The sequence below is a fragment of the Coregonus clupeaformis genome, chromosome 27 (genome assembly GCF_020615455.1).
Source record: "Coregonus clupeaformis isolate EN_2021a chromosome 27, ASM2061545v1, whole genome shotgun sequence".
Lineage (NCBI taxonomy): Eukaryota > Metazoa > Chordata > Actinopteri > Salmoniformes > Salmonidae > Coregonus > Coregonus clupeaformis.
The window spans coordinates 45,078,357-45,100,937 of record NC_059218.1 but is presented as its reverse complement, the minus strand read 5'-3'; the positions used below and the strand labels follow the sequence as shown (position 1 = coordinate 45,100,937).

General features: G+C 41.9%; 1 protein-coding gene across 1 annotated transcript in view; it reads left to right on the top strand.

The window, feature by feature from the left end:
• LOC121541364 (short transient receptor potential channel 4-like) overlaps positions 1-22,581 on the top strand; it is a 68,937-nt gene that overhangs the window by 18,725 nt on the left and 27,631 nt on the right. The window contains exons 3-5 of the mRNA XM_041850343.2: positions 9,755-9,895; positions 11,177-11,353; positions 11,780-11,980. Of these exons, the coding sequence (XP_041706277.1) occupies positions 9,755-9,895; positions 11,177-11,353; positions 11,780-11,980 (519 nt within the window). The remainder of the gene's footprint in view (positions 1-9,754; positions 9,896-11,176; positions 11,354-11,779; positions 11,981-22,581) is intronic.

The window sequence follows — 22,581 nt, the reverse complement described above, 5'->3', positions numbered from 1 at the left end:
CTAACCTTGTCCGTAACTAATAACCCTGTCTCTAACTAACCCTGTCTCTGACTAACCCTGTCTCTGACTAACCCTGTCTGTAACTAACCTTGTCCGTAACTAATAACCCTGTCTCTAACTAACCCTGTCTCTGACTAACCCTGTCTCTGACTAACCCTGTCTGTGACTAACCCTGTCTGTGACTTATAACCCTGTCTGTAACTACTAACCCTGTCTGCATCTAATAACCCAGTCTGTGACTAATAACCCTGTCTGTAACTAATAACCCTGTCTGTAACTAATAACCCTGTCCGTAACTAATAACCCTGTCTGTGACTAACACAGTCTGTGACTAATAACCCCATATGTGAATAATAACCCAGTCTGTGACTAATAACCCTGTCTGTAAATAACCCTGTCTGTGACTAATAATCCTGTCTGTGACTAACCCTGTCTGTGACTAACCCTGTCTGTGACTAACCCTGTCTGTGACTAACCCTGTCTGTAACTAATAACCCTGTCTGTGACTAACCCTGTCTGTGACTAACCCTGTCTGTAACTAATAACCCTGTCTGTGACTAACCCTGTCTGTAACTAATAACCCTGTCTGTAACTAATAACCCTGTCCGTAACTAATAACCCTGTCTGTGACTAACACAGTCTGTGACTAATAACCCAGTCCGTAACTAATAACCCTGTCTGTGACTAACCCTGTCTGCATCTAATAACCCTGTCTGTAACTAATAACCCTGTCTGTAACTAATAACCCTGTCCGTAACTAATAACCCTGTCCGTAACTAATAACCCTGTCTGTAACTAATAACCCTGTCTGTAACTAATAACCCTGTCTGTAACTAATAACCCTGTCTGTAACTAATAACCCTTTCCGTAACTAATAACCCTGTCTGTGACTAACACAGTCTGTGACTAATAAACCCATATGTGAATAATAACCCTGTCTGTAACTAATAACCCTGTCTGTAACTAATAACCCTGTCCGTAACTAATAACCCTGTCTGTGACTAACACAGTCTGTGACTAACCCTGTCTGTGACTAACCCTGTCTGTGACTAACCCTGTCTTTGTCCCAAATGACACCATGGCCTTTTCTCCTTAGTTCACTACTTTTAACCGGGGCCCAAAGGGCAATGGGAAAGGCAACCACCTTATTTTCCTCTCTCCCTCCATTTGTCCTTTATTTTTTTCCTTGCTCTCTCCATCAGTGAGATCAGATGAAGGATGTTTTCATTAAAATAAAGAGATGGAATCTATTTTACACACATTCACACACTCCTGTCTTCCAGTCGGTGTGAGTGACAGCAGTTATCTGAGGGGGTTAGACAGAAGGAGATAAGCTGATCAGAGACTGAGTTTGTTCTTAAGCTAAATTATTGTCTGAAAAGATATGAAATAAAAGGAATCTTCAATACAAGACATGTATTAAATATGCCTCTGATTTGTCCTGATCCTCTGCGTGACTGGGGCTGCGTTCGTCTATTCCCTATATCCCAGAGGTTATCTTACTCCCTGAATGGTTTTTACCTACACTGCTTTGGAACAACACTAAACATGTTGGGGGCTCAGAGAGAGAGAGTGTTAGGGGAAGGAGAATGGACTGGATTGGTAGTCAGCAACTGCCTAGAACTCCCATTACCTTCCTGAAATGGTCAGGAATAACAGCTGACTGGCTCTACTACGTTTATGACGTGTAAAGTGAGTGCTCTCTATTAATCTCTATAACACAGGGCTGAGTGCTCTCTATTAATCTCTATAACACAGGGCTGAGTGCTCTCTATTCATCTCTATAACACAGGGCTGAGTGCTCTCTATTAATCTCTATAACACAGGGCTGAGTGCTCTCTATTCATCTCTATAACACAGGGCTGAGCGCTCTCTATTAATCTCTATAACACAGGGTTGAGTGCTCTCTATTCATCTCTATAACACAGGCCTGAGTGCTCTCTATTCATCTCATATACACAGGGCTGAGGGCTCTCTATTCATCTCTATAACACAGGGCTGAGTGTTCTCTATTCATCTCTATAACACAGGGCTGAGTGCTCTCTATTCATCTCTATAACACAGGGCTGAGTGATCTCTATTCATCTCTATAACACAGGGCTGAGTGCTCTCTATTCATCTCTATAACACAGGGCTGAGTGCTCTCTATTCATCTCTATAACACAGGGCTGAGTGCTCTCTATTCATCTCTATAACACAGGGCTGAGTGCTCTCTATTCTTTTCTATAACACAGGGCTGAGTGCTCTCTATTCATCTCTATAACACAGGGCTGAGTGCTCTCTATTCATCTCTATAACACAGGGCTGAGTGCTCTCTATTCATCTCTATAACACAGGGCTGAGTGCTCTCTATTCATCTCTAACACAGGACTTAGTGCTCTCCAGTCATCTCTATAACACAGGGCTGAGTGCTCTCTATTCATCTCTATAACACAGGGCTGAGTGCTCTCTATTAATCTCTATAACACAGGGCTGAGTGCTCTCTATTCATCTCTAGAACACAGGGCTGAGTGATCTCAATTCATCTCTATAACACAGTGCTGAGTGCTCTCTATTCATCTCTATAACACAGGGCTGAGTGCTCTCTATTCATCTCTACAACACAGGGCTGAGTGCTCTCTATTCATCTCTATAACACAGGGCTGAGTGCTCTCTGTTCATCTCTATAACACAGGGCTGAGTGCTCTCTATTCATCTCTATAACACAGGGCTGTGTGATCTCTATTCATCTCTATAACACAGGGCCGAGTGCTCTCTATTCATCTCTATAACACAGGGCTGAGTGCTCTCTATTCATCTCTATAACACAGGGCTGAGTGCTCTCTATTAATCTCTATAACACAGGGTTGAGTGCTCTCTATTCATCTCTATAACACAGGCCTGAGTGCTCTCTATTCATCTCTATAACACATGGCTGAGTGTTCTCTATTAATCTCTATAACACAGGGTTGAGTGCTCTCTATTCATCTCTATAACACAGGGCTGAGTGCTCTCTATTCATCTCATATACACAGGGCTGAGGGCTCTCTATTCATCTCTATAACACAGGGCTGAGTGCTCTCTATTCATCTCTATAACACATGGCTGAGTGTTCTCTATTAATCTCTATAACACAGGGCTGAGTGCTCTCTATTCATCTATTCTATTCATTTTTTTTTTCCATCTACGTAACATTGCAAAAATCAGAAATTTTCTGTCCAAAAATGATGCAGAAAAATTAATCCATGCATTTGTTACTTCTAGGTTAGACTACTGCAATGCTCTATTTTCCGGCTACCCGGATAAAGCACTAAATAAACTTCAGTTAGTGCTAAATACGGCTGCTAGAATCCTGACTAGAACCAAGAAATTTGATCATATTACTCCAGTGCTAGCTTCCCTACACTGGCTTCCTGTTAAGGCAAGGGCTGATTTCAAGGTTTTACTGTTAACCTATAAAGCGGTTACATGGGCTTGCTCCTACCTATCTTTCCGAGTTGGTCCTGCCGTACATACCAATACGTACGCTACGGTCACAAGACGCAGGCCTCCTAATTGTCCCTAGAATTTCTAAGCAAACAGCGGGAGGCAGGGCTTTCTCCTATAGATCTCCATTTTTATGGAACAGTCTGCCTACCCATGTGAGAGACGCAGACTCGGTCTCAACCTTTAAGTCTTTACTGAAGACTTATCTCTTCAGTAGGTCATATGATTGAGTGTAGTCTGGCCCAGGAGTGTGAAGGTGAACGGAAAGGCTGGAGCAACGAACAGCCCTTGCTGTCTCTGCCGGGCCGGTTCCCCTCTCCACTGGGGTTCTCTGCCTCTAACCCTGTTGCAGGGGCTGAGTCACTGACTTGCTGGTGCTCTTTCATGCCGTCCCTGGGAGGGGTGCGTCACTTGAGTGGGTTGAGTTACTGACGTGATCTTCCTGTCTGGGTTGGCGCCCCCCTTGGTTTGTGCTGTGGTGGAGACCTCTGTGGGCTATACTCGGCCTTGTCTCAGGATTGTAAGTTGGTGGTTGGGGATATCCCTCTAGTGGTGCGGGGGCTGTGCTTTGGCGGAGTGGGTGGGGTTATATCCTTCCTGTTTGGCCCTGTCCGGGGTTTCTTCGGATGGGGCCACAGTGTCTCCGGACCGCTCCTGTCTCAGCCTCCAGTATTTATGCTGCAGTAGTTTATGTGTCGGGGGCTGGGGTTAGTTGGTTATACCTGGAGTACTTCTCCTGTCTTATCCAGTGTCCTGTGTGAATTTAAGTATGCTCTCTCTAATTCTCTCGTTCTCTCTTTCTCTCTGAGAACCTGAGCCCCTAGGACCATACGTCAGGACTACCGGGCATGATGACACCTTGCTGTCCCCAGTCCGCCTGGCCTTGCTGCTATTCCAGTTTCAACTGTTCTGCCTGCGGCTACGAAACCCCTACCTGTCCCAGACCTGCTGTTTTCAACTCTTTAATGATCGGCTATGAAAAGCCAACTGAGAGACCTGAGCCCTAGGACCATCGTCGGGACTACCGGCCGTGGTGACTCCTTGCTGTCCCCAGTCCGCCTGGCCTTGCTGCTATTCCAGTTTCAACTGTTCTGCCTGCGGTTATGGAACCCCTACCTGTCCCAGACCTGCTGTTTTCAACTCTTAATGATCGGCTATGAAAAGCCAACTGAGATTTATTCCTGATTATTATTTGACCATGCTTGTCACTTATGAACATTTTTGAACATCTTGGCATGGTTCTGTTATAATCTCCACCCGGCACAGCCAGAAGAGGACTGGCCACCCCTCATAGCCTGGTTCCTCTCTAGGTTTCTTCCTAGGCTTTCGCCTTTCTAGGGAGTTTTTCCTAGCCACCGTGCTTCTACACCTGCATTACTAGCTGTTTGGGGTTTTAGGCTGGGTTTCTGTACAGCACTTCGAGATATTAGCTGATGTAAGAAGGGCTATATAAAAAAAAAAAAAAATGAAAATTGATCTCTATAACACAGGGCTGAGTATTGTTCACAATTGCAACCAATACAAAATAAAAGGAATAAATAAATGGGCTGTGCAGGCCAGAGCAATCAATCCCAGAACCATTTGACGTCTATGGTTAGAAAATAGTCTATTGACTCAAATGTACATCAATTGAATTAACATAATAACGAAACCCCTACCTTATTTATTATATTATTATTTATTTATAATAAAATAATCCCAATTCAAGTCTGTCCGTGTAGTAAGCAAGAGAGAGGTTTTTTTTATGGGCTGTGTCTCAATCCACCACATCCGCCGACGTCGTCCTTCCGCATCTGTGGTGGAATGTGGCAGAGCTACAGGAATGTTTGTCAGACCAGGAGACATCCCGAAAATCTGTCTTCTCACGAAAACGTCTGTAGAGTATGAACCGTTTGAATAACGAACACATTGGATGTTCTCCGTTTTGCTCTACGACCCCCACAAGCCCCACGGGACTCGTCTGAAGTCGGTACCGCCGATGTGCCAAACCTCTGTCTGTAGTGTCAGAACTATTTGGGCTACAAACTAATATGACCCCTCTATGGAAAGGGGAGACTCTCACGAACACGATGGTGTTCTCCGTTTTGCTCTACATCTGAAAGTAACCGGTACGAGTTTAAAAATTTAATGGAAGTATGGAAGTAGTTTTGTGCCAACAAAGTGGTTAAAGGTGTCCAATATACACTACCAGTCAAAAGTTTGGACACACCTACTCATTCAAGGGTTTTTCTTTATTTTTACATTGTAGAATAATAGTGAAGACATCAAAACTATGAAACTACACATATGGAATCATGTAGTAACCAAAAAGGTTTTCAACAAATCAAATAGCCAACCTTTGCCTTGATGACAGCTTTGCACACTCTTGAGTTTTTCTCAACCAGCTTCATGAGGTAGTCACCTGGAATGCATTTCAATTAACAGGTGTGCCTTCTTAAAAGTTAATTTGTGAAATGTCTTTCTTTCCTTAATGCGTTTGAGCCAATCAGTTGTGTTGTGACAAGGTAGGGGGGGTATACAAGATGATAGCCCTATTTGGTAAAAGACCAAGTTAGAACAGCTCAAATAAACAAAGAGAAATGACAGTCCATCATTATTTTAAGACATGACGGTCAGTCAATACGGAAAATTACAAGATCTTTGAAAGTTTCTTCAAGTGATGTCGCAAAAACCATCAAGCGCTATGATGAAACTGGCTCTCATGAGGACTGCCACAGGAATGGAAGACCCAGAGTTACCTCTGCTGCAGAGGATAAGTTCATTATAGTTACCAGCCTCAGAGATTTCAGCCCAAATAAATGCATCACAGAGTTCAAGTAAGAGACAAATCTCAACATCAACTGTTCAGAGGGGACTGTGTGAATCAGGCCTTCATGGTCGAATTGCTGCAAAGAAACCACTACTAAAGGACACCAATAAGAAGAAGAGACCTGCTTGGGCCAAGAAACACGAGCAATGGACATTAGACTGGTGGAAATTTGTCCTTTGGTCTGGAGTCCAAATTTGAGATTTTTGGTTCCAACCGCCGTGTCTTTGTGAGACGTGGTGTGGGTGAATGGATGATCTCTGCATGTGTAGTTCCCACCGTAAAGCATGGAGGAGGAGGTGTTATGGTGTGGGGGTGCTTTGCTGGTGACACTGTCTGTGATTTATTTAGAATTCAAGGTACACTTAACCAGCATGGCTACCACAGCATTATGCAGCGATACGCCATCCCATCTAGTTTGGGCTTAGTGGGACTATCATTTGTTTTTCAACAGGACAATGATCCAACACACCTCCAGGCTGTGTAAGGGCTATTTGACCAAGAAGGAGAGTGATGGAGTGCTGCATCAGATGACCTGGCCTCCACAATCCCCCGACCTCAAGCAAATTGAGATGGTTTGAGATCAGTTGGACCGCAGAGTGAAGGAAAAGCAGCCAACAAGCATATGTGGGAACTCATTCAAGACTGTTGGAAAAGCATTCCAGGTGAAGCTGGTTGAGAGAATGCCAAGTGTGTGCAAAGCTGCCATCAAGGCAAAGGGTGGCTATTTGAAGAATATCAAATATAAAATATATTTGGATTTGTTTAACACTTTTTGGGTTACTACATGATTCCATATGTGTTATTTCATAGTTTTGATGTCTTCACTATTATTCTACAATGAAGAAAAAAGTAAAAATAAAGAAAAACCCTTGAACGAGTAGGTGTGTCCAAACTTTTGACTGGTACTGTATATATATATATATACAGTTGAAGTCGGAAGTTTACATACACCTCAGCCAAATACATTTAAACTCAGTTTTTCACAATTCCTGACATTTAATCCTAGTAAAACTTCCCTGTCTTAGGTCAGTTAGGATCACCACTTTATTTTAAGGATGTGAAATGTCAGAATAATAGTAGAGGTCATTATTTATTTCAGCTTTTATTTCTTTCATCACATTCCCAGTGGTTCAGAAGTTTACATACACTCAATTAGTATTTTGTAGCATTGCCTTTAAATTGTTTAACTTGGGTCAAATGTTTCGGATAGCCTTCCACAAGCTTCCCACAATAAGTTGGGTGAATTTTGGCCCATTCCTCCTGACAGAGCTGGTGTAACTGAGTCAGGTTTGTAGGCCTCCTTGCTCGCATACGCTTTTTTAGTTCTGCCCACACATTTTCTATAGGATTGAGGCCAATACCTTGACTTTGTTGTCCTTAAACCATTTTGCCACAACTTTGGAAGTATGCTTGGGGTCATTGTCCATTTGGAAGACCCATTTGCGACCAAGCTTTAACTTCCTGACTGATGTCTTGAGATGTTGCTTCAATATATCCACATACTTTTCCTTCCTCGTGATGCCATCTATTTTGTGAAGTGCACCAGTCCCTCCTGCAGCAAAGCACCCCCACAGCATGATGCTGCCACCCCCGTGCTTCACGGTTGGGACGGTGTTCTTCGGCTTGCAAGCAAACCCCTTTTTCCTCCAAACATAATGATTGTCACGACTTCCGCCGAGGCTGCCTCCCGTCCTTGTTCGGGCAGGCTTCGGAGTTCGTCGTCACCGGCCTTCTAGCCACTGCCGCTCCATATCTCATCATCCCATTTGTCTTGTCTTGTCAATCACACACACCTGGTTCTTATCCCCTCATTAGTCCATGTATAAGTGTTCCCTCTGCCCCCTTGTCCTTGTGGGTAATTGTTTATTGTGAGAGTAGTGTAGCTCGGTGGAGCTACTCGCACGTTGTTATTGCCAGGGTAGATATTTCCCCTGTGCCTGTTTTCGTGTGTCGCTATCTACCGCAATTGTGTACGATGGAATAAACTCTGTATTCGGTGATTCACCCTCCTGCGCCTGACTCCTTCTATCACACTCATAACAACGATGGTCATTATGGCCAAACAGTTCTATTTTTGTTTCATCAGACCAGAGGACATTTCTCCAAAAAGTACGATTTTTGTCCCCATGTGCAGTTGCAAACCGTAGTCTGTCTTTTTTTTTATGGCGGTTTTGGAGCAGTGGCTTCTTCCTTGCTGAGCGGCCTTTCAGGTTATGTCGATATAGGACTCGTTTTACTGTGGATATAGATACTTTTGTACCTGTTTCCTCCAGGATCTTCACAAGGTCCTTTGCTGTTGTTCTGGGATTGATTTGCACTTTTCGCACCAACATACATTCATCTCTAGGAGACAGAACGCGTCTCATTCCTGAGTGGTATGACGGCTGCGTGGTCCCATGGTGTTTATACTTGCGTACTATTGTTTGTACAGATGAACGTGGTACCTTCAGGCATTTGTAAATTGCTCCCAAGGATGAACCAGACTTGTGGAGGTCTACAATTATTTTTCTGAGGTCTTGGCTGATCTCTTTTGATTTTCCCATGATGTCAAGCAAAGAGGCACTGAGTTTGAAGGTAGGCCTTGAAATACATCCACAGATACACCTCCAATTGACTCAAATGATGTCAATTAGCCTACCAGAAGCGTCTAAAGCCATGACATCATTTTCTGGAACTTTCCAAGCTGTTTAAAGGCACAGTCAACTTCTGACCCACTGGAATTGTGATACAGTGAATAATAAGTGAAATAGTCTGTATGTAAACAATTGTTGGAAAAATTACTTGTGGCATGCACAAAGTAGATGTCCTAACCGACTTGCCAAGACTATAGTTTGTTAACAAGAAATTTGTGGAGTGGTTGAAAAACGTGTTTTAATGACTCCAACCTAAATGTATGTAAACGTCCGACTTCAACTGTACATGTATATTTCCTGTGCTTTCTTAAATCTCCTAGATATATACGACAGACACTTCAAAACCTTTATGATGTATTTATTGACTGTTTTGCCATTTATGAATGTGTTATTCAAGGCCAAATACAATATTTTATCAAATAATTGTTAAATATTTTTCTGGGATACCTGCAGCGGTCCTAAAATTCTAAATCAAATAGACAAATGATCCATGGTATGACCATCTTAAAACAATTCCATATGATAGCTTAGTAGAACCCCCCCCCCCCTCCCTCCCTTCCTCACTGAATACCCATAATCCACTCTGATTCTGCTTGCTCTTGGCCAGGTTACTGTAAAGCACTTTGTGACTACTGTTGATGTAAAAAAAAATACCATTATTAATATGGATGGATTGAATGATTTGTTAATTGTTGATTGATTGATTGATTGATTAGTTGAATGATTGGTTGATGAGTTGATTTATTGATTGGTTGGTTAGTTGGTTGATTAATTGATTGGTTGATTGGTGGATGGATTGTTTGACTGATCCCTACCTGGCTTTCCCTCTGCCCCGCCCTCTCTCCAGGTTCCTCCGATCCTATTGGACAAGCAGTTCTCTGACTTCACTCCTGACATCACACCCATCATTCTGGCAGCTCACACCAACAACTATGAGATCATCAAATTACTGGTGCAGAAAGGAGTGGCTGTTCCACAACCACACGAGGTACTTTAACCATACCAGGAGCATAGTGGTATAGTATATTATGCAGTAGTATATTGGTATAGTATATTATCCAGTAGTATATTGGTATAGTATATTATGCAGTAGTATAGTGGTATAGTATATGATACAGTAGTATAGTGGTATAGTATATGATACAGTAGTATATTGGTATAGTATATTATGCAGTAGTATAGTGGTATAGTATATAATACAGTAGTATAGTGGTATAGTATATTATGCAGTAGTATAGTGGTATAGTATATGATACAGTAGTATATTGGTATAGTATATGATACAGTAGTATATTGGTATAGTATATTATGCAGTAGTATAGTGGTATAGTATATACAACAGTAGTATAGTGGTATAGTATATTATGCAGTAGTATAGTGGTATAGTATATAATACAGTAGTATAGTGGTATAGTATATTATGCAGTAGTATAGTGGTATAGTATATTATGCAGTAGTATAGTGGTATAGTATATAATACAGTATTATAGTGGTATAGTATATAATACAGTAGTATAGTGGTATAGTACATGATACAGTAGTATAGTGGTATAGTATATTATATAGTGGTATAGTGGTATAGTATATTATATAGTGGTATAGTATATGATACATTAGTATATTGGTATAGTATATTATGCAGTAGTATAGTGGTATATTATATTATGCAGTAGTATAATGGTATATTATATAGTGGTATAGTATATTATGCAGTAGTATAATGGTATAGTATATTATATAGTGGTATAGTACATGATACAGTAGTATAATGGTATGGAAATTATGAAGTAGTATAGTGGTATAGTATATTATTAAGTAGTATAGTGCTATTTTATATTATTCAGTATAGGAAAGTATTTTGTATTTTGAAAATACAATTTGCAGCTTTTGAAAGTATTTTTTTTACGAAATACATTGGAGTGTAGTTCAGCCCACTGTAGTACAACATACAAAATACTCAGAAGTAATTAAAATACGTATTTCAAATATATGTGACAAAAGATACTGCCCATCTCTGATCGTAGTTCAATAACCCAGCATCAACGACCCAACCTGGGCACTGGCAATGGGTTATTATGTCCAATATTTACCCAAATTGAGTTGTTTTTAATATAGCATTTTTTTTTTGTGTGTGGTGCAGAAAGGGGTGTCCACTTGAGGTGGGTTTGATATAAAGGTGTTGACATTATGGAAGCAGATAAAGGAGTCCTGCTGCTTTTCTGTTCGGAACTTTTTGATCCAGATGTCCAACTTGTAATCATGTCTCCAGGTGCGTTGTAACTGTGTGGAGTGTGTGTCCAGCTCGGATGTGGACAGCCTTCGCCACTCCCGATCCCGTCTCAACATCTACCGAGCCCTGTCCAGCCCCTCCCTCATCGCCCTTTCCAGTGAAGACCCCTTCCTCACAGCATTCAGACTGAGCTGGGAACTAGAGGAACTCAGTAAGGTGAGGATTGATCAAGGGGGCGAATGACTGATTGGTTGATTGGCTGATTGGTTGATTGGCTGATTGATTAGTTGGTTGGCTGATTGGTTGATTGGCTGATTGGTTGATTAGCTGGCTGATTGGCTGATTGGTTAGTTGGCTGGTTGGTTGGCTTATTAGCTGGCTGGCTGGCTGGTTGCTTGGTTGATTGGCTGATTAGCTGGCTGATTGGTTGGTTGGTTGGCTTATTAGCTGGCTGGCTGATTGGCTGGCTGGCTGGCTGATTGGTTGGCTGGCTGGCTGATTGGCCAATTGGCTGGCCGGCTGGTTGGTTGATTTTGTAAATGAATATCCCTTGCCTCCATGGTAAACTTATGATGATCTTTAGGGCCCAGGGTTTTTCATTGAATTAATTAATGAATATACTCTGCTCTCCCTTTATTCCAGGTGGAGAATGAGTTTAAGTCGGAGTATGAGGAGTTATCCCAACAGTGTAAGCAGTTTGCTAAAGACCTTCTGGATCAGACCAGGAGCTCCAGAGAGCTGGAGATGATCCTGAACTACAGAGACGACCTCAACCTACTGGAGGAGGAGGCAAACAACGACCTGGCTAGACTCAAACTGGCTATTAAATACCACCAGAAAGAGGTTAGAGGTTATACTATATACACTACTACACTACTACACTACACTACTACACTACAAACAACGACCTGGCTAGACTCAAACTGGCTATTAAATACCACCAGAAAGAGGTTAGAGGTTATACTATATACACTACTACAGTACTACACTACACTACTACACTACAAACAACGACCTGGCTAGACTCAAACTGGCTATTAAATACCACCAGAAAGAGGTTAGAGGTTATACTATATACACTACTACAGTACTACACTACACTACTACACTACAAACAACGACCTGGCTAGACTCAAACTGGCTATTAAATACCACCAGAAAGAGGTTAGAGGTTATACTATATACACTACTACAGTACTACACTACTATACTACACTACTACACTACACTACTACAGTACTACACTACTACACTACTACACTACACTACTACACTACAAACAACGACCTGGCTAGACTCAAACTGGCTATTAAATACCACCAGAAAGAGGTTAGAGGTTATACTATATACACTACTACACTACTACACTACACTACACTACACTACACTACTACACTACTACACTACACTACACTACTACACTACTACACTACACTACACTACTACACTACTACACTACACTACTACACTACACTACTACACTACAAAAACGACCTGGCTAGACTCAAACTGGCTATTAAATACCACCAGAAAGAGGTTAGAGGTTATACTATATACACTACTACAGTACTACACTACACTACACTACACTACACTACACTACTACACTACACTACTACACTACACTACTACACTACACTACTACACTACTACACTACTACACTACACTACTACACTACTACACTACTACACTACTACACTACACTACTACACTACACTACACTACTACACTACACTACACTACTACACTACTACACTACTACAGTACTACACTACACTACTACACTACACTACTACACTACACTACACTACTACACTACTACAGTACTACACTACACTACTACACTACACTACTACACTACACTACACTACTACACTACACTACACTACTACACTACTACAGTACTACACTACACTACTACACTACACTACTACACTACACTACACTACTACACTACACTACACTACTACACTACTACAGTACTACACTACACTACTACACTACACTACTACACTACACTACACTACTACACTACACTACTACACTACTACAGTACTACACTACACTACACCACTACACTACTACACTACTACACTACTACACTACACTACACTACTACACTACACTACACTACTACACTACTACACTACACTACTACACTACTACACTACTACACTACTACACTACACTACTACAGTACTACACTACTACAGTACTACACTACTACACTACACTACTACACTACACTACTACACTACACTACTACAGTACTACACTACTACACTACAAACAACAACTGAATTAAAATATAAACATAACATGTCAAGTGTTGGTCCAATTTTTCATAAGGTGAAATAAAAGATCCCAGAAATTTTCCATAGGCCTAAAAAGCTTATTTCTCTAAAATGTTTTCCACAAATTAGTATACATCCCTGTTAGTGAGCATTTTCTCCTTTACAGAGATAATCCATCCACCTGACAGGTGTGGCATATCAAGAAGCTGATTAAACAGCATGATCATTACACAGGTACACATTATACATAAAAGGCCACTCTAAAATATACAGTTTTGTCACACAACACAATGCCACATATGTCTCAAGATTTGAGGGAGCGTGCAATTGGCATGCTGACTGCAGGAATGTCCACCAGAGCTGTTTCCAGAGAACTGAATGTTAATTTCTCTACCATAACCGTCTCCAACGTCATTTTAGAGAATTTGGCAGTACGTCCAACTGGCCTCACAACAGCAGACCAAGTTTAATGAAGTGGTGATTAAAGAGCTCAGCCATGCGCTCCTTGTCAGTAACGACCACATCATCACCATGAAGGGACATCAGCAGCTGTGAGGAGGAGGGTTTATTCTCCAGGTCTTTCACCGTTTCCCAGAACTTCTTGGGCTTAGACCCACAGAGAGAGAACTGCTCCTTAAAGTAACTAACTTTGGCCTTCTGGATAGCCTACGACCTGGCTAGACTCAAACTGGCTATTAAATACCACCAGAAAGAGGTTAGAGGTTATATTATATACACTACTACACTACACTACATTACTACACTACACTACACTACATTACTACACTACACTACACTACTACACTACACTACACTACTACACTACTACAGTACTACACTACACTACACTACACTACACTACACTACTACACTACTACACTACTACACTACACTACTACACTACACTACACTACTACACTACACTACTACACTACACTACTACACTACACTACTACACTACACTACTACACTACTACAGTACTACACTACTACACTACTACACTACTACACTACTACACTACTACACTACACTACTACACTACACTACTACACTACACTACACTACTACAGTACTACACTACTACAGTACTACACTACACTACTACACTACACTACTACACTACACTACACTACTACACTACTACAGTACTACACTACACTACTACACTACACTACTACACTACACTACTACACTACACTACTACACTACTACACTACTACAGTACTACACTACTACACTACTACACTACTACACTACACTACTACACTACACTACACTACTACACTACACTACACTACTACACTACTAAACTACTACAGTACTACACTACACTACTACACTACATTACTACACTACACTACACTACTACACTACTACAGTACTACACTACACTACACTACTACACTACTACACTACACTACTACACTACTACACTACACTACTACACTACACTACTACAGTACTACACTACTACACTACACTACTACACTACACTACTACACTACTACACTACACTACACTACTACAGTACTACACTACTACACTACACTACACTACACTACACTACACTACTACACTACACTACACTACACTACACTACTACACTACACTACTACACTACACTACACTACTACACTACACTACACTCCACTACTACAGTACTACAGTACTACAGTACTACACTACTACACTACACTACTACACTACACTACACTACTACAGTACTACACTACTACACTACACTACACTACACTACTACACTACACTACACTACACTACTACAGTACTACAGTACTACACTACTACACTACACTACTACACTACACTACACTACACTACTACAGTACTACAGTACTACACTACACTACACTACACTACTACACTACACTACACTACTACAGTACTACACTACTACACTACTACACTACACTACTACACTACACTACACTACTACAGTACTACACTACTACACTACACTACACTACACTACTACACTACACTACACTACACTACTACAGTACTACAGTACTACAGTACTACACTACTACACTACACTACTACACTACACTACTACACTACTACACTACTACAGTACTACACTACACTAAACTACACTACTACACTACACTACACTACACTACACTACTACACTACACTACACTACACTACACTACACTACTACACTACACTACACTACACTACACTACTACACTAAAACTACACTACACTAATACACTGCACTACACTACTAAATTACTACAATACTACACTACTACACTACACTACACTACACTACTACAGTACTACACTACTACACTACACTACACTACACTACACTACACTACACTACACTACACTACACTACTACACTACACTACACTACACTACAATACACTACTATACTACACTACACTACTACACTACACTACACTACTACACTACACTACACTACTACACTACACTACACTACTACACTACACTACACTACACTACTACACTACACTACTACAGTACTACACTACTACACTACTACACTACACTACACTACTACACTACACTACACTACACTACACTACACTACTACACTACTACACTACACTACTACAGTACTACACTACTACACTACTACAGTACTACACTACACTACACTACACTACTACACTACTACACTACACTACTACACTACACTACACTACACTACTACACTACTACACTACTACACTACTACACTACACTACTACACTACACTGCATTACTACACTACTACACTACAGTACTACACTACACTACACTACTACACTACTACACTACACTACTACACTACACTACACTGCACTACACTACACTACTACACTACACTACTACAGTACACTACTACACTACACTAATACACTACACTACACTGCACTACACTACACTACTACACTACACTACTACACTACACTACTACACTACTACAGTACACTACTACACTACACTACTACACTACACTACTACACTACACTACTACAGTACACTACTACACTACACTACTACACTACACTACACTACACTGCACTACACTACACTACTACACTACACTACTACAGTACACTACTACACTACACTACTACACTACTACACTACACTGCACTACACTACACTACTACACTACACTACTACACTACACTACTACACTACACTACTACACTACTACACTACACTACACTACTACACTACACTACATTACTACACTACACTGCATTACTACACTACACTACACTACTACACTACACTACAGTACTACACTACACTACTACACTACAGTACTACACTACAGTACTACACTGCACTACACTACACTGCACTACACTACACTACACTACTACACTACACTACTACACTACACTACTACACTACACTACTACACTACTACAGTGCACTACTACACTACACTACTACACTACACTACACTACAGTACTACACTGCACTACACTACACTGCACTACACTACACTACACTACTACACTACTACACTACACTACTACACTACACTACTACACTACACTACTACACTACTACAGTGCACTACTACACTACACTACTACACTACACTACACTACATTACTACACTACATTACTACACTACACTACTACACTACACTACACTACTACACTACACTACTACACTACACTACACTACACTACACTACTACACTACACTACTACACTACACTACTACACTACACTACTACACTACTACACTACTACACTACACTACATTACTACACTGCTACACTACAGATAGACTCAAACTGGCCATCACATACCACTGGAAAGAGGTAGGAAAGAGGTAGGAGACTGTAATATACTGCTACCACACACATATATACCTCCTGAGGGAGTCTGAGGTTACTGTCTGAGGTTACTGTCTGAGATTACTGTCTGAGGTTACTGTCTGAGGTTACTGTCTGAGGTTACTGTCTGAGGTTACTGTCTGAGGTTACTGTCTGAGGTTACTGTCTGGGGTTACTGTCTGAGGTTACTGTCTGAGGTTACTGTCTGAGGTTACTGTCTGAGGTTACTGTCTGAGATTACTGTCTGAGGTTACTGTCTGAGGTTACTGTCTGAGGTTACTGTCTGAGGTTACTGTCTGAGGTTACTGTCTGAGGTTACTGTCTGAGATTACTGTCTGAGATTACTGTCTGAGGTTACTGTCTGAGGTTACTGTCTGAGGTTACTGTCTGAGGTTACTGTCTGAGGTTACTGTCTGGGGTTACTGTCTGAGATTACTGTCTGAGGTTACTGTCTGAGGTTACTGTCTGAGATTACTGTCTGAGGTTACTGTCTGAGGTTACTGTCTGAGGTTACTGTCTGAGATTACTGTCTGAGATTACTGTCTGAGGTTACTGTCTGAGGTTACTGTCTGAGATTACTGTCTGAGGTTACTGTCTGAGGTTACTGTCTGAGGTTACTGTCTGGGGTTACTGTCTGAGGTTACTGTCTGAGGTTACTGTCTGAGATTACTGTCTGAGGTTACTGTCTGAGGTTACTGTCTGAGGTTACTGTCTGGGGTTACTGTCTGAGGTTACTGTCTGAGGTTACTGTCTGGGGTTACTGTCTGAGGTTACTGTCTGAGGTTACTGTCTGAAGTTACTGTCTGAGATTACTGTCTGAGATTACTGTCTGAGGTTACTGTCTGAGGTTACTGTCTGAGGTTACTGTCTGAGGTTACTGTCTGAGGTTACTGTCTGAGATTACTGTCTGAGGTTACTGTCTGAGATTACTGTCTGAGATTACTGTCTGAGGTTACTGTCTGAGGTTACTGTCTGAGGTTACTGTCTGAGATTACTGTCTGAGGTTACTGTCTGAGGTTACTGTCTGAGGTTACTGTCTGAGGTTACTGTCTGAGGTTACTGTCTGAGATTACTGTCTGAGGTTACTGTCTGAGATTACTGTCTGAGATTACTGTCTGAGGTTACTGTCTGAGGTTACTGTCTGAGGTTACTGTCTGAGATTACTGTCTGAGGTTACTGTCTGAGATTACTGTCTGAGGTTACTGTCTGAGGTTACTGTCTGAGATTACTGTATGAGGTTACTGTCTGAGGTTACTGTCTGAGATTACTGTCTGAGGTTACTGTCTGAGGTTACTGTCTGAGGTTACTGTCTGAGATTACTGTCTGAGATTACTGTCTGAGGTTACTGTCTGAGGTTACTGTCTGAGGTTATTGTCTGAGATTACTGTCTGAGATTACTGTCTGAGATTACTGTCTGAGATTACTGTCTGAGGTTACTGTCTGAAGTTACTGTTTGAGGATACTGTAGTATTCTGTCATCACTCATCTCAGTCTAACACAGTGCAGACAGTGAAGTCTGACAGACTAACAGTTAGAGTGTCCACACTCAGAGAGAGCAGTGTTGACACACGGTGGGGAGGCAGAAAAGACGGACGATATAGCCTCATTAAATAGTAATCTCACTCTGCAGTGGAATCCCTTTTCTCTGTCTGTGTGTCTGCGGTTCTGTGTCAGTCTTTCTCTCTCTCTGTCTCTCTGTCTCTCTGTGTCTCTGTTCTCTCCCCTCTCTCTCTCTTTCTCTCTCTTTCTCTCTCTGAATTGATCTCCCTTTCACCAACACACAGACACTCTCTCTCTCTCGCTCTTTCTCTCCAAACCTCTCTCTCTATCTTTCACCTTATCTAGATGTAATTATGCAGTAGCCGTATTTATTCCTGATTGATTGTCTCAACTGGCAGATAAGTACTTGAGCTGTGTGGATGGTTGGAGGGGAGACAGGTAGCCTAGCGGTTAAGAGTGTTGGACCAGCCACCGAAAGGTTGTTTGAATCCCAGAGCCAATCATAATCTACATTTGTTTGTCACACGCGCCGAATAAAACAGGTGTAGACCTTACAGTGAAATGCTTACTCATGAGCCCTTAACCAACAATGCAGAGGTTTAAAAAAAGTAAGTAAGATAAATGTTCTAAATAAATAGTAACACAATAAAATAACCACAACGAGGATATATACAAGGAGTACCGGTCCGAGTCAATGTGCAGGGGTACGGATTAGTCAAGGTAATTGGGGTGTTATGTTTTTATTTTAATTTTTTTTATTTAACCTTTATTTAACCAGGTAAGCCAGTTGAGAACAAGTTCTCATTTACAACTGCGACCTGGCCAAGATAAAGCAAAGCAGTGCGATAAAAACAACAACACAGAGTTACATATGGGGTAAAACAAAACATAAAGTCAAAAATACAACAGAAAATATATATACAGTGTGTGCAAATGTAACAAGTTATGGAGGTAAGGCAATAAATAGGCTATAGTGCTAAATAATTACAATTAGTATTAACACTGGAATGATAGATGTGCAAGAGATGATGTGCAAATAGAGATACTGGGGTGCAAATGAGCAAAATAAATAACAATATGGGGATGAGGTAGTTGGGTGGGCTAATTTCAGATGGGCTGTGTACAGGTGCAGTGATCGATAAGGTGCTCTGACATCTGATGCTTAAAGTTAGTGAGCGAGATAAGAGTCTCCAGCTTCAGAGATTTTTGCAATTCGTTCCAGTCATTGGCAGCAGAGAATTGGAAGGAATGGCGGCCAAAGTGTTTGCTTTGGGGATGACCAGTGAGATATACCTGCTGGAGCGCATACTACGGGTGGGTGTTGCTATGGTGATCAATGAGCTAAGATAAGGCAGGGATTTGCCTAGCAGTGATTTATAGATGGCCTGGAGCCAGTGGGTTTGGCGACAAATATGTAGTGAGGACCAGCCAACAAGAGCGTACAGATCACAGTGGTGGGTAGTATATGGGGCTTTGGTGACAAAACGGATGGCACTGTGATAGACTACATCCAATTTGCTGAGTAGAGTGTTGGAGGCTATTTTGTAAATTACATCACCGAAGTCAAGGATCGGTAGGATAGTCAGTTTTACGAGGGCATGTTTGGCAGCATGAGTGAAGGAGGCTTTCTTGCGAAATAGGAAGCCGATTCTAGATTTAACTTTGGATTGGAGATTCTTAATGTGAGTCTGGAAGGAGAGTTTACAGTCTAACCAGACACCTAGGTATTTGTAGTTGTCCACATACTCTAGGTCAGACCCGTCGAGAGTAGTGATTCTAGTCGGGTGGGCGGGTGCCAGCAGCGTTCGATTGAAGAGCATGAATTTAGTTTTACTAGTGTTTAAGAACAGTTGGAGGCTACTGAAGGAGTGTTGTATGGCATTGAAGCTTGTTTGGAGGTTTGTTAACACAGTGTCCAATGAAGGGCCAGATGTATACAAAATGGTGTCGTCTGCGTAGAGGTGGATCAGCAAGTGCGACATCATTGATATACACGGAGAAAAGAGTCGGCCCAAGAATTAAACCCTGTGGCACCCCCATAGAGACTGCCATAGGTCCAGACAACAGGCCCTCCGATTTGACACATCTGAGAAGTAGTTGGTGAACCAGGCGAGGCAGTCATTTGAGAAACCCAGGCTATTTAGTCTGCCAATAAGAATGCGGTGGTTGACAGAGTCGAAAGCCTTGGTCAGGTCGATGAAGACGGCTGCACAGTACTGTCTATTATCAGTACTGTGCAGCCGTCTTCATCGACCTGAACGTTTAGGACCTTGAGCGTGGCTGAGGTGCACCCATGACCAGCTCGGAAACCGGATTGCATAGCGGAGAAGGTACGGTGGGATTCGAAATGGTCGGTGATCTGTTTGTTAACTTGGCTTTCAAAAACTTTCGAAAGGCAGGGCAGGATGGATATAGGTCTGTAACAGTTTGGATCTAGAGTGTCACTCCCTTTGAAGAGGGGGATGACCGCAGCAGCTTTCCAATCTCTGGGGATCTCAGACGTTACGAAAGAGAGGTTGAACAGGCTAGTAATAGGGGTTGCGACAATTTCGCCTGCTAGTTTTAGAAAGAAAGGGTCCAGATTGTCTAGCCCAGATGATTTGCAGGGGTCCAGATTTTAACTACAGTGAGGGAAAAAAGTATTTGATCCCCTGCTGATTTTGTACGTTTGCCCACTGACAAAGACATGATCAGTCTATAATTTTAATGGTAGGTTTATTTGAACAGTGAGAGACAGAATAACAACAAGAAAATGCATGTCAAAAATGTTATGAATTGTTTTGCATTTTAATGAGGGAAATAAGTATTTGACCCCTTTGCAAAACATGACTTAGTACTTGGTGGCAAAACCCTTGTTGGCAATCACAGAGGTCAGACGTTTCTTGTAGTTGGCCACCAGGTTTGCACACATCTCAGGAGGGATTTTGTCCCACTCCTCTTTGCAGATCTTCTCCAAGTCATTAAGGTTTCGAGGCTGACGTTTGGCAACTCGAACCTTCAGCTCCCTCCACAGATTTTCTATGGGATTAAGGTCTGGAGACTGGCTAGGCCACTCCAGGACCTTAATGTGCTTCTTCTTGAGCCACTCCTTTGTTGCCTTGGCCGTGTGTTTTGGGTCATTGTCATGCTGGAATACCCATCCACGACCCATTTTCAATGCCCTGGCTGAGGGAAGGAGGTTCTCACCCAAGATTTGACGGTACATGGTCCCATCCATCGTCCCTTTGATGCAGTGAAGTTGTCCTGTCCCCTTAGCAGAAAAACACCCCCAAAGCATAATGTTTCCACCTCCATGTTTGACAGTGGGGATGGTGTTCTTGGGGTCATAGGCAGCATTCCTCCTCCTCCAAACACGGCGAGTTGAGCTGATGCCAAAGAGCTCGATTTTGGTCTCATCTGACCACAACACTTTCTCCCAGTTCTCCTCTGAATCATTCAGATGTTCATTGGCAAACTTCAGACGGGCCTGTATATGTGCTTTCTTGAGCAGGGGGACCTTGCGGGCGCTGCAGGATTTCAGTCCTTCACGGCGTAGTGTGTTACCAATTGTTTTCTTGGTGACTATGGTCAAAGCTGCCTTGAGATCATTGACAAGATCCTCCCGTGTAGTTCTGGGCTGATTCCTCACCGTTCTCATGATCATTGCAACTCCACAAGGTGAGATCTTGCATGGAGCTCCAGGCCGAGGGAGATTGACAGTTATTTTGTGTTTTTTCCATTTGCGAATAATCGCACCAACTGTTGTCACCTTCTCACCAAGCTGCTTGGCGATGGTCTTGTAGCCCATTCCAGCCTTGTGTAGGTCTACAAT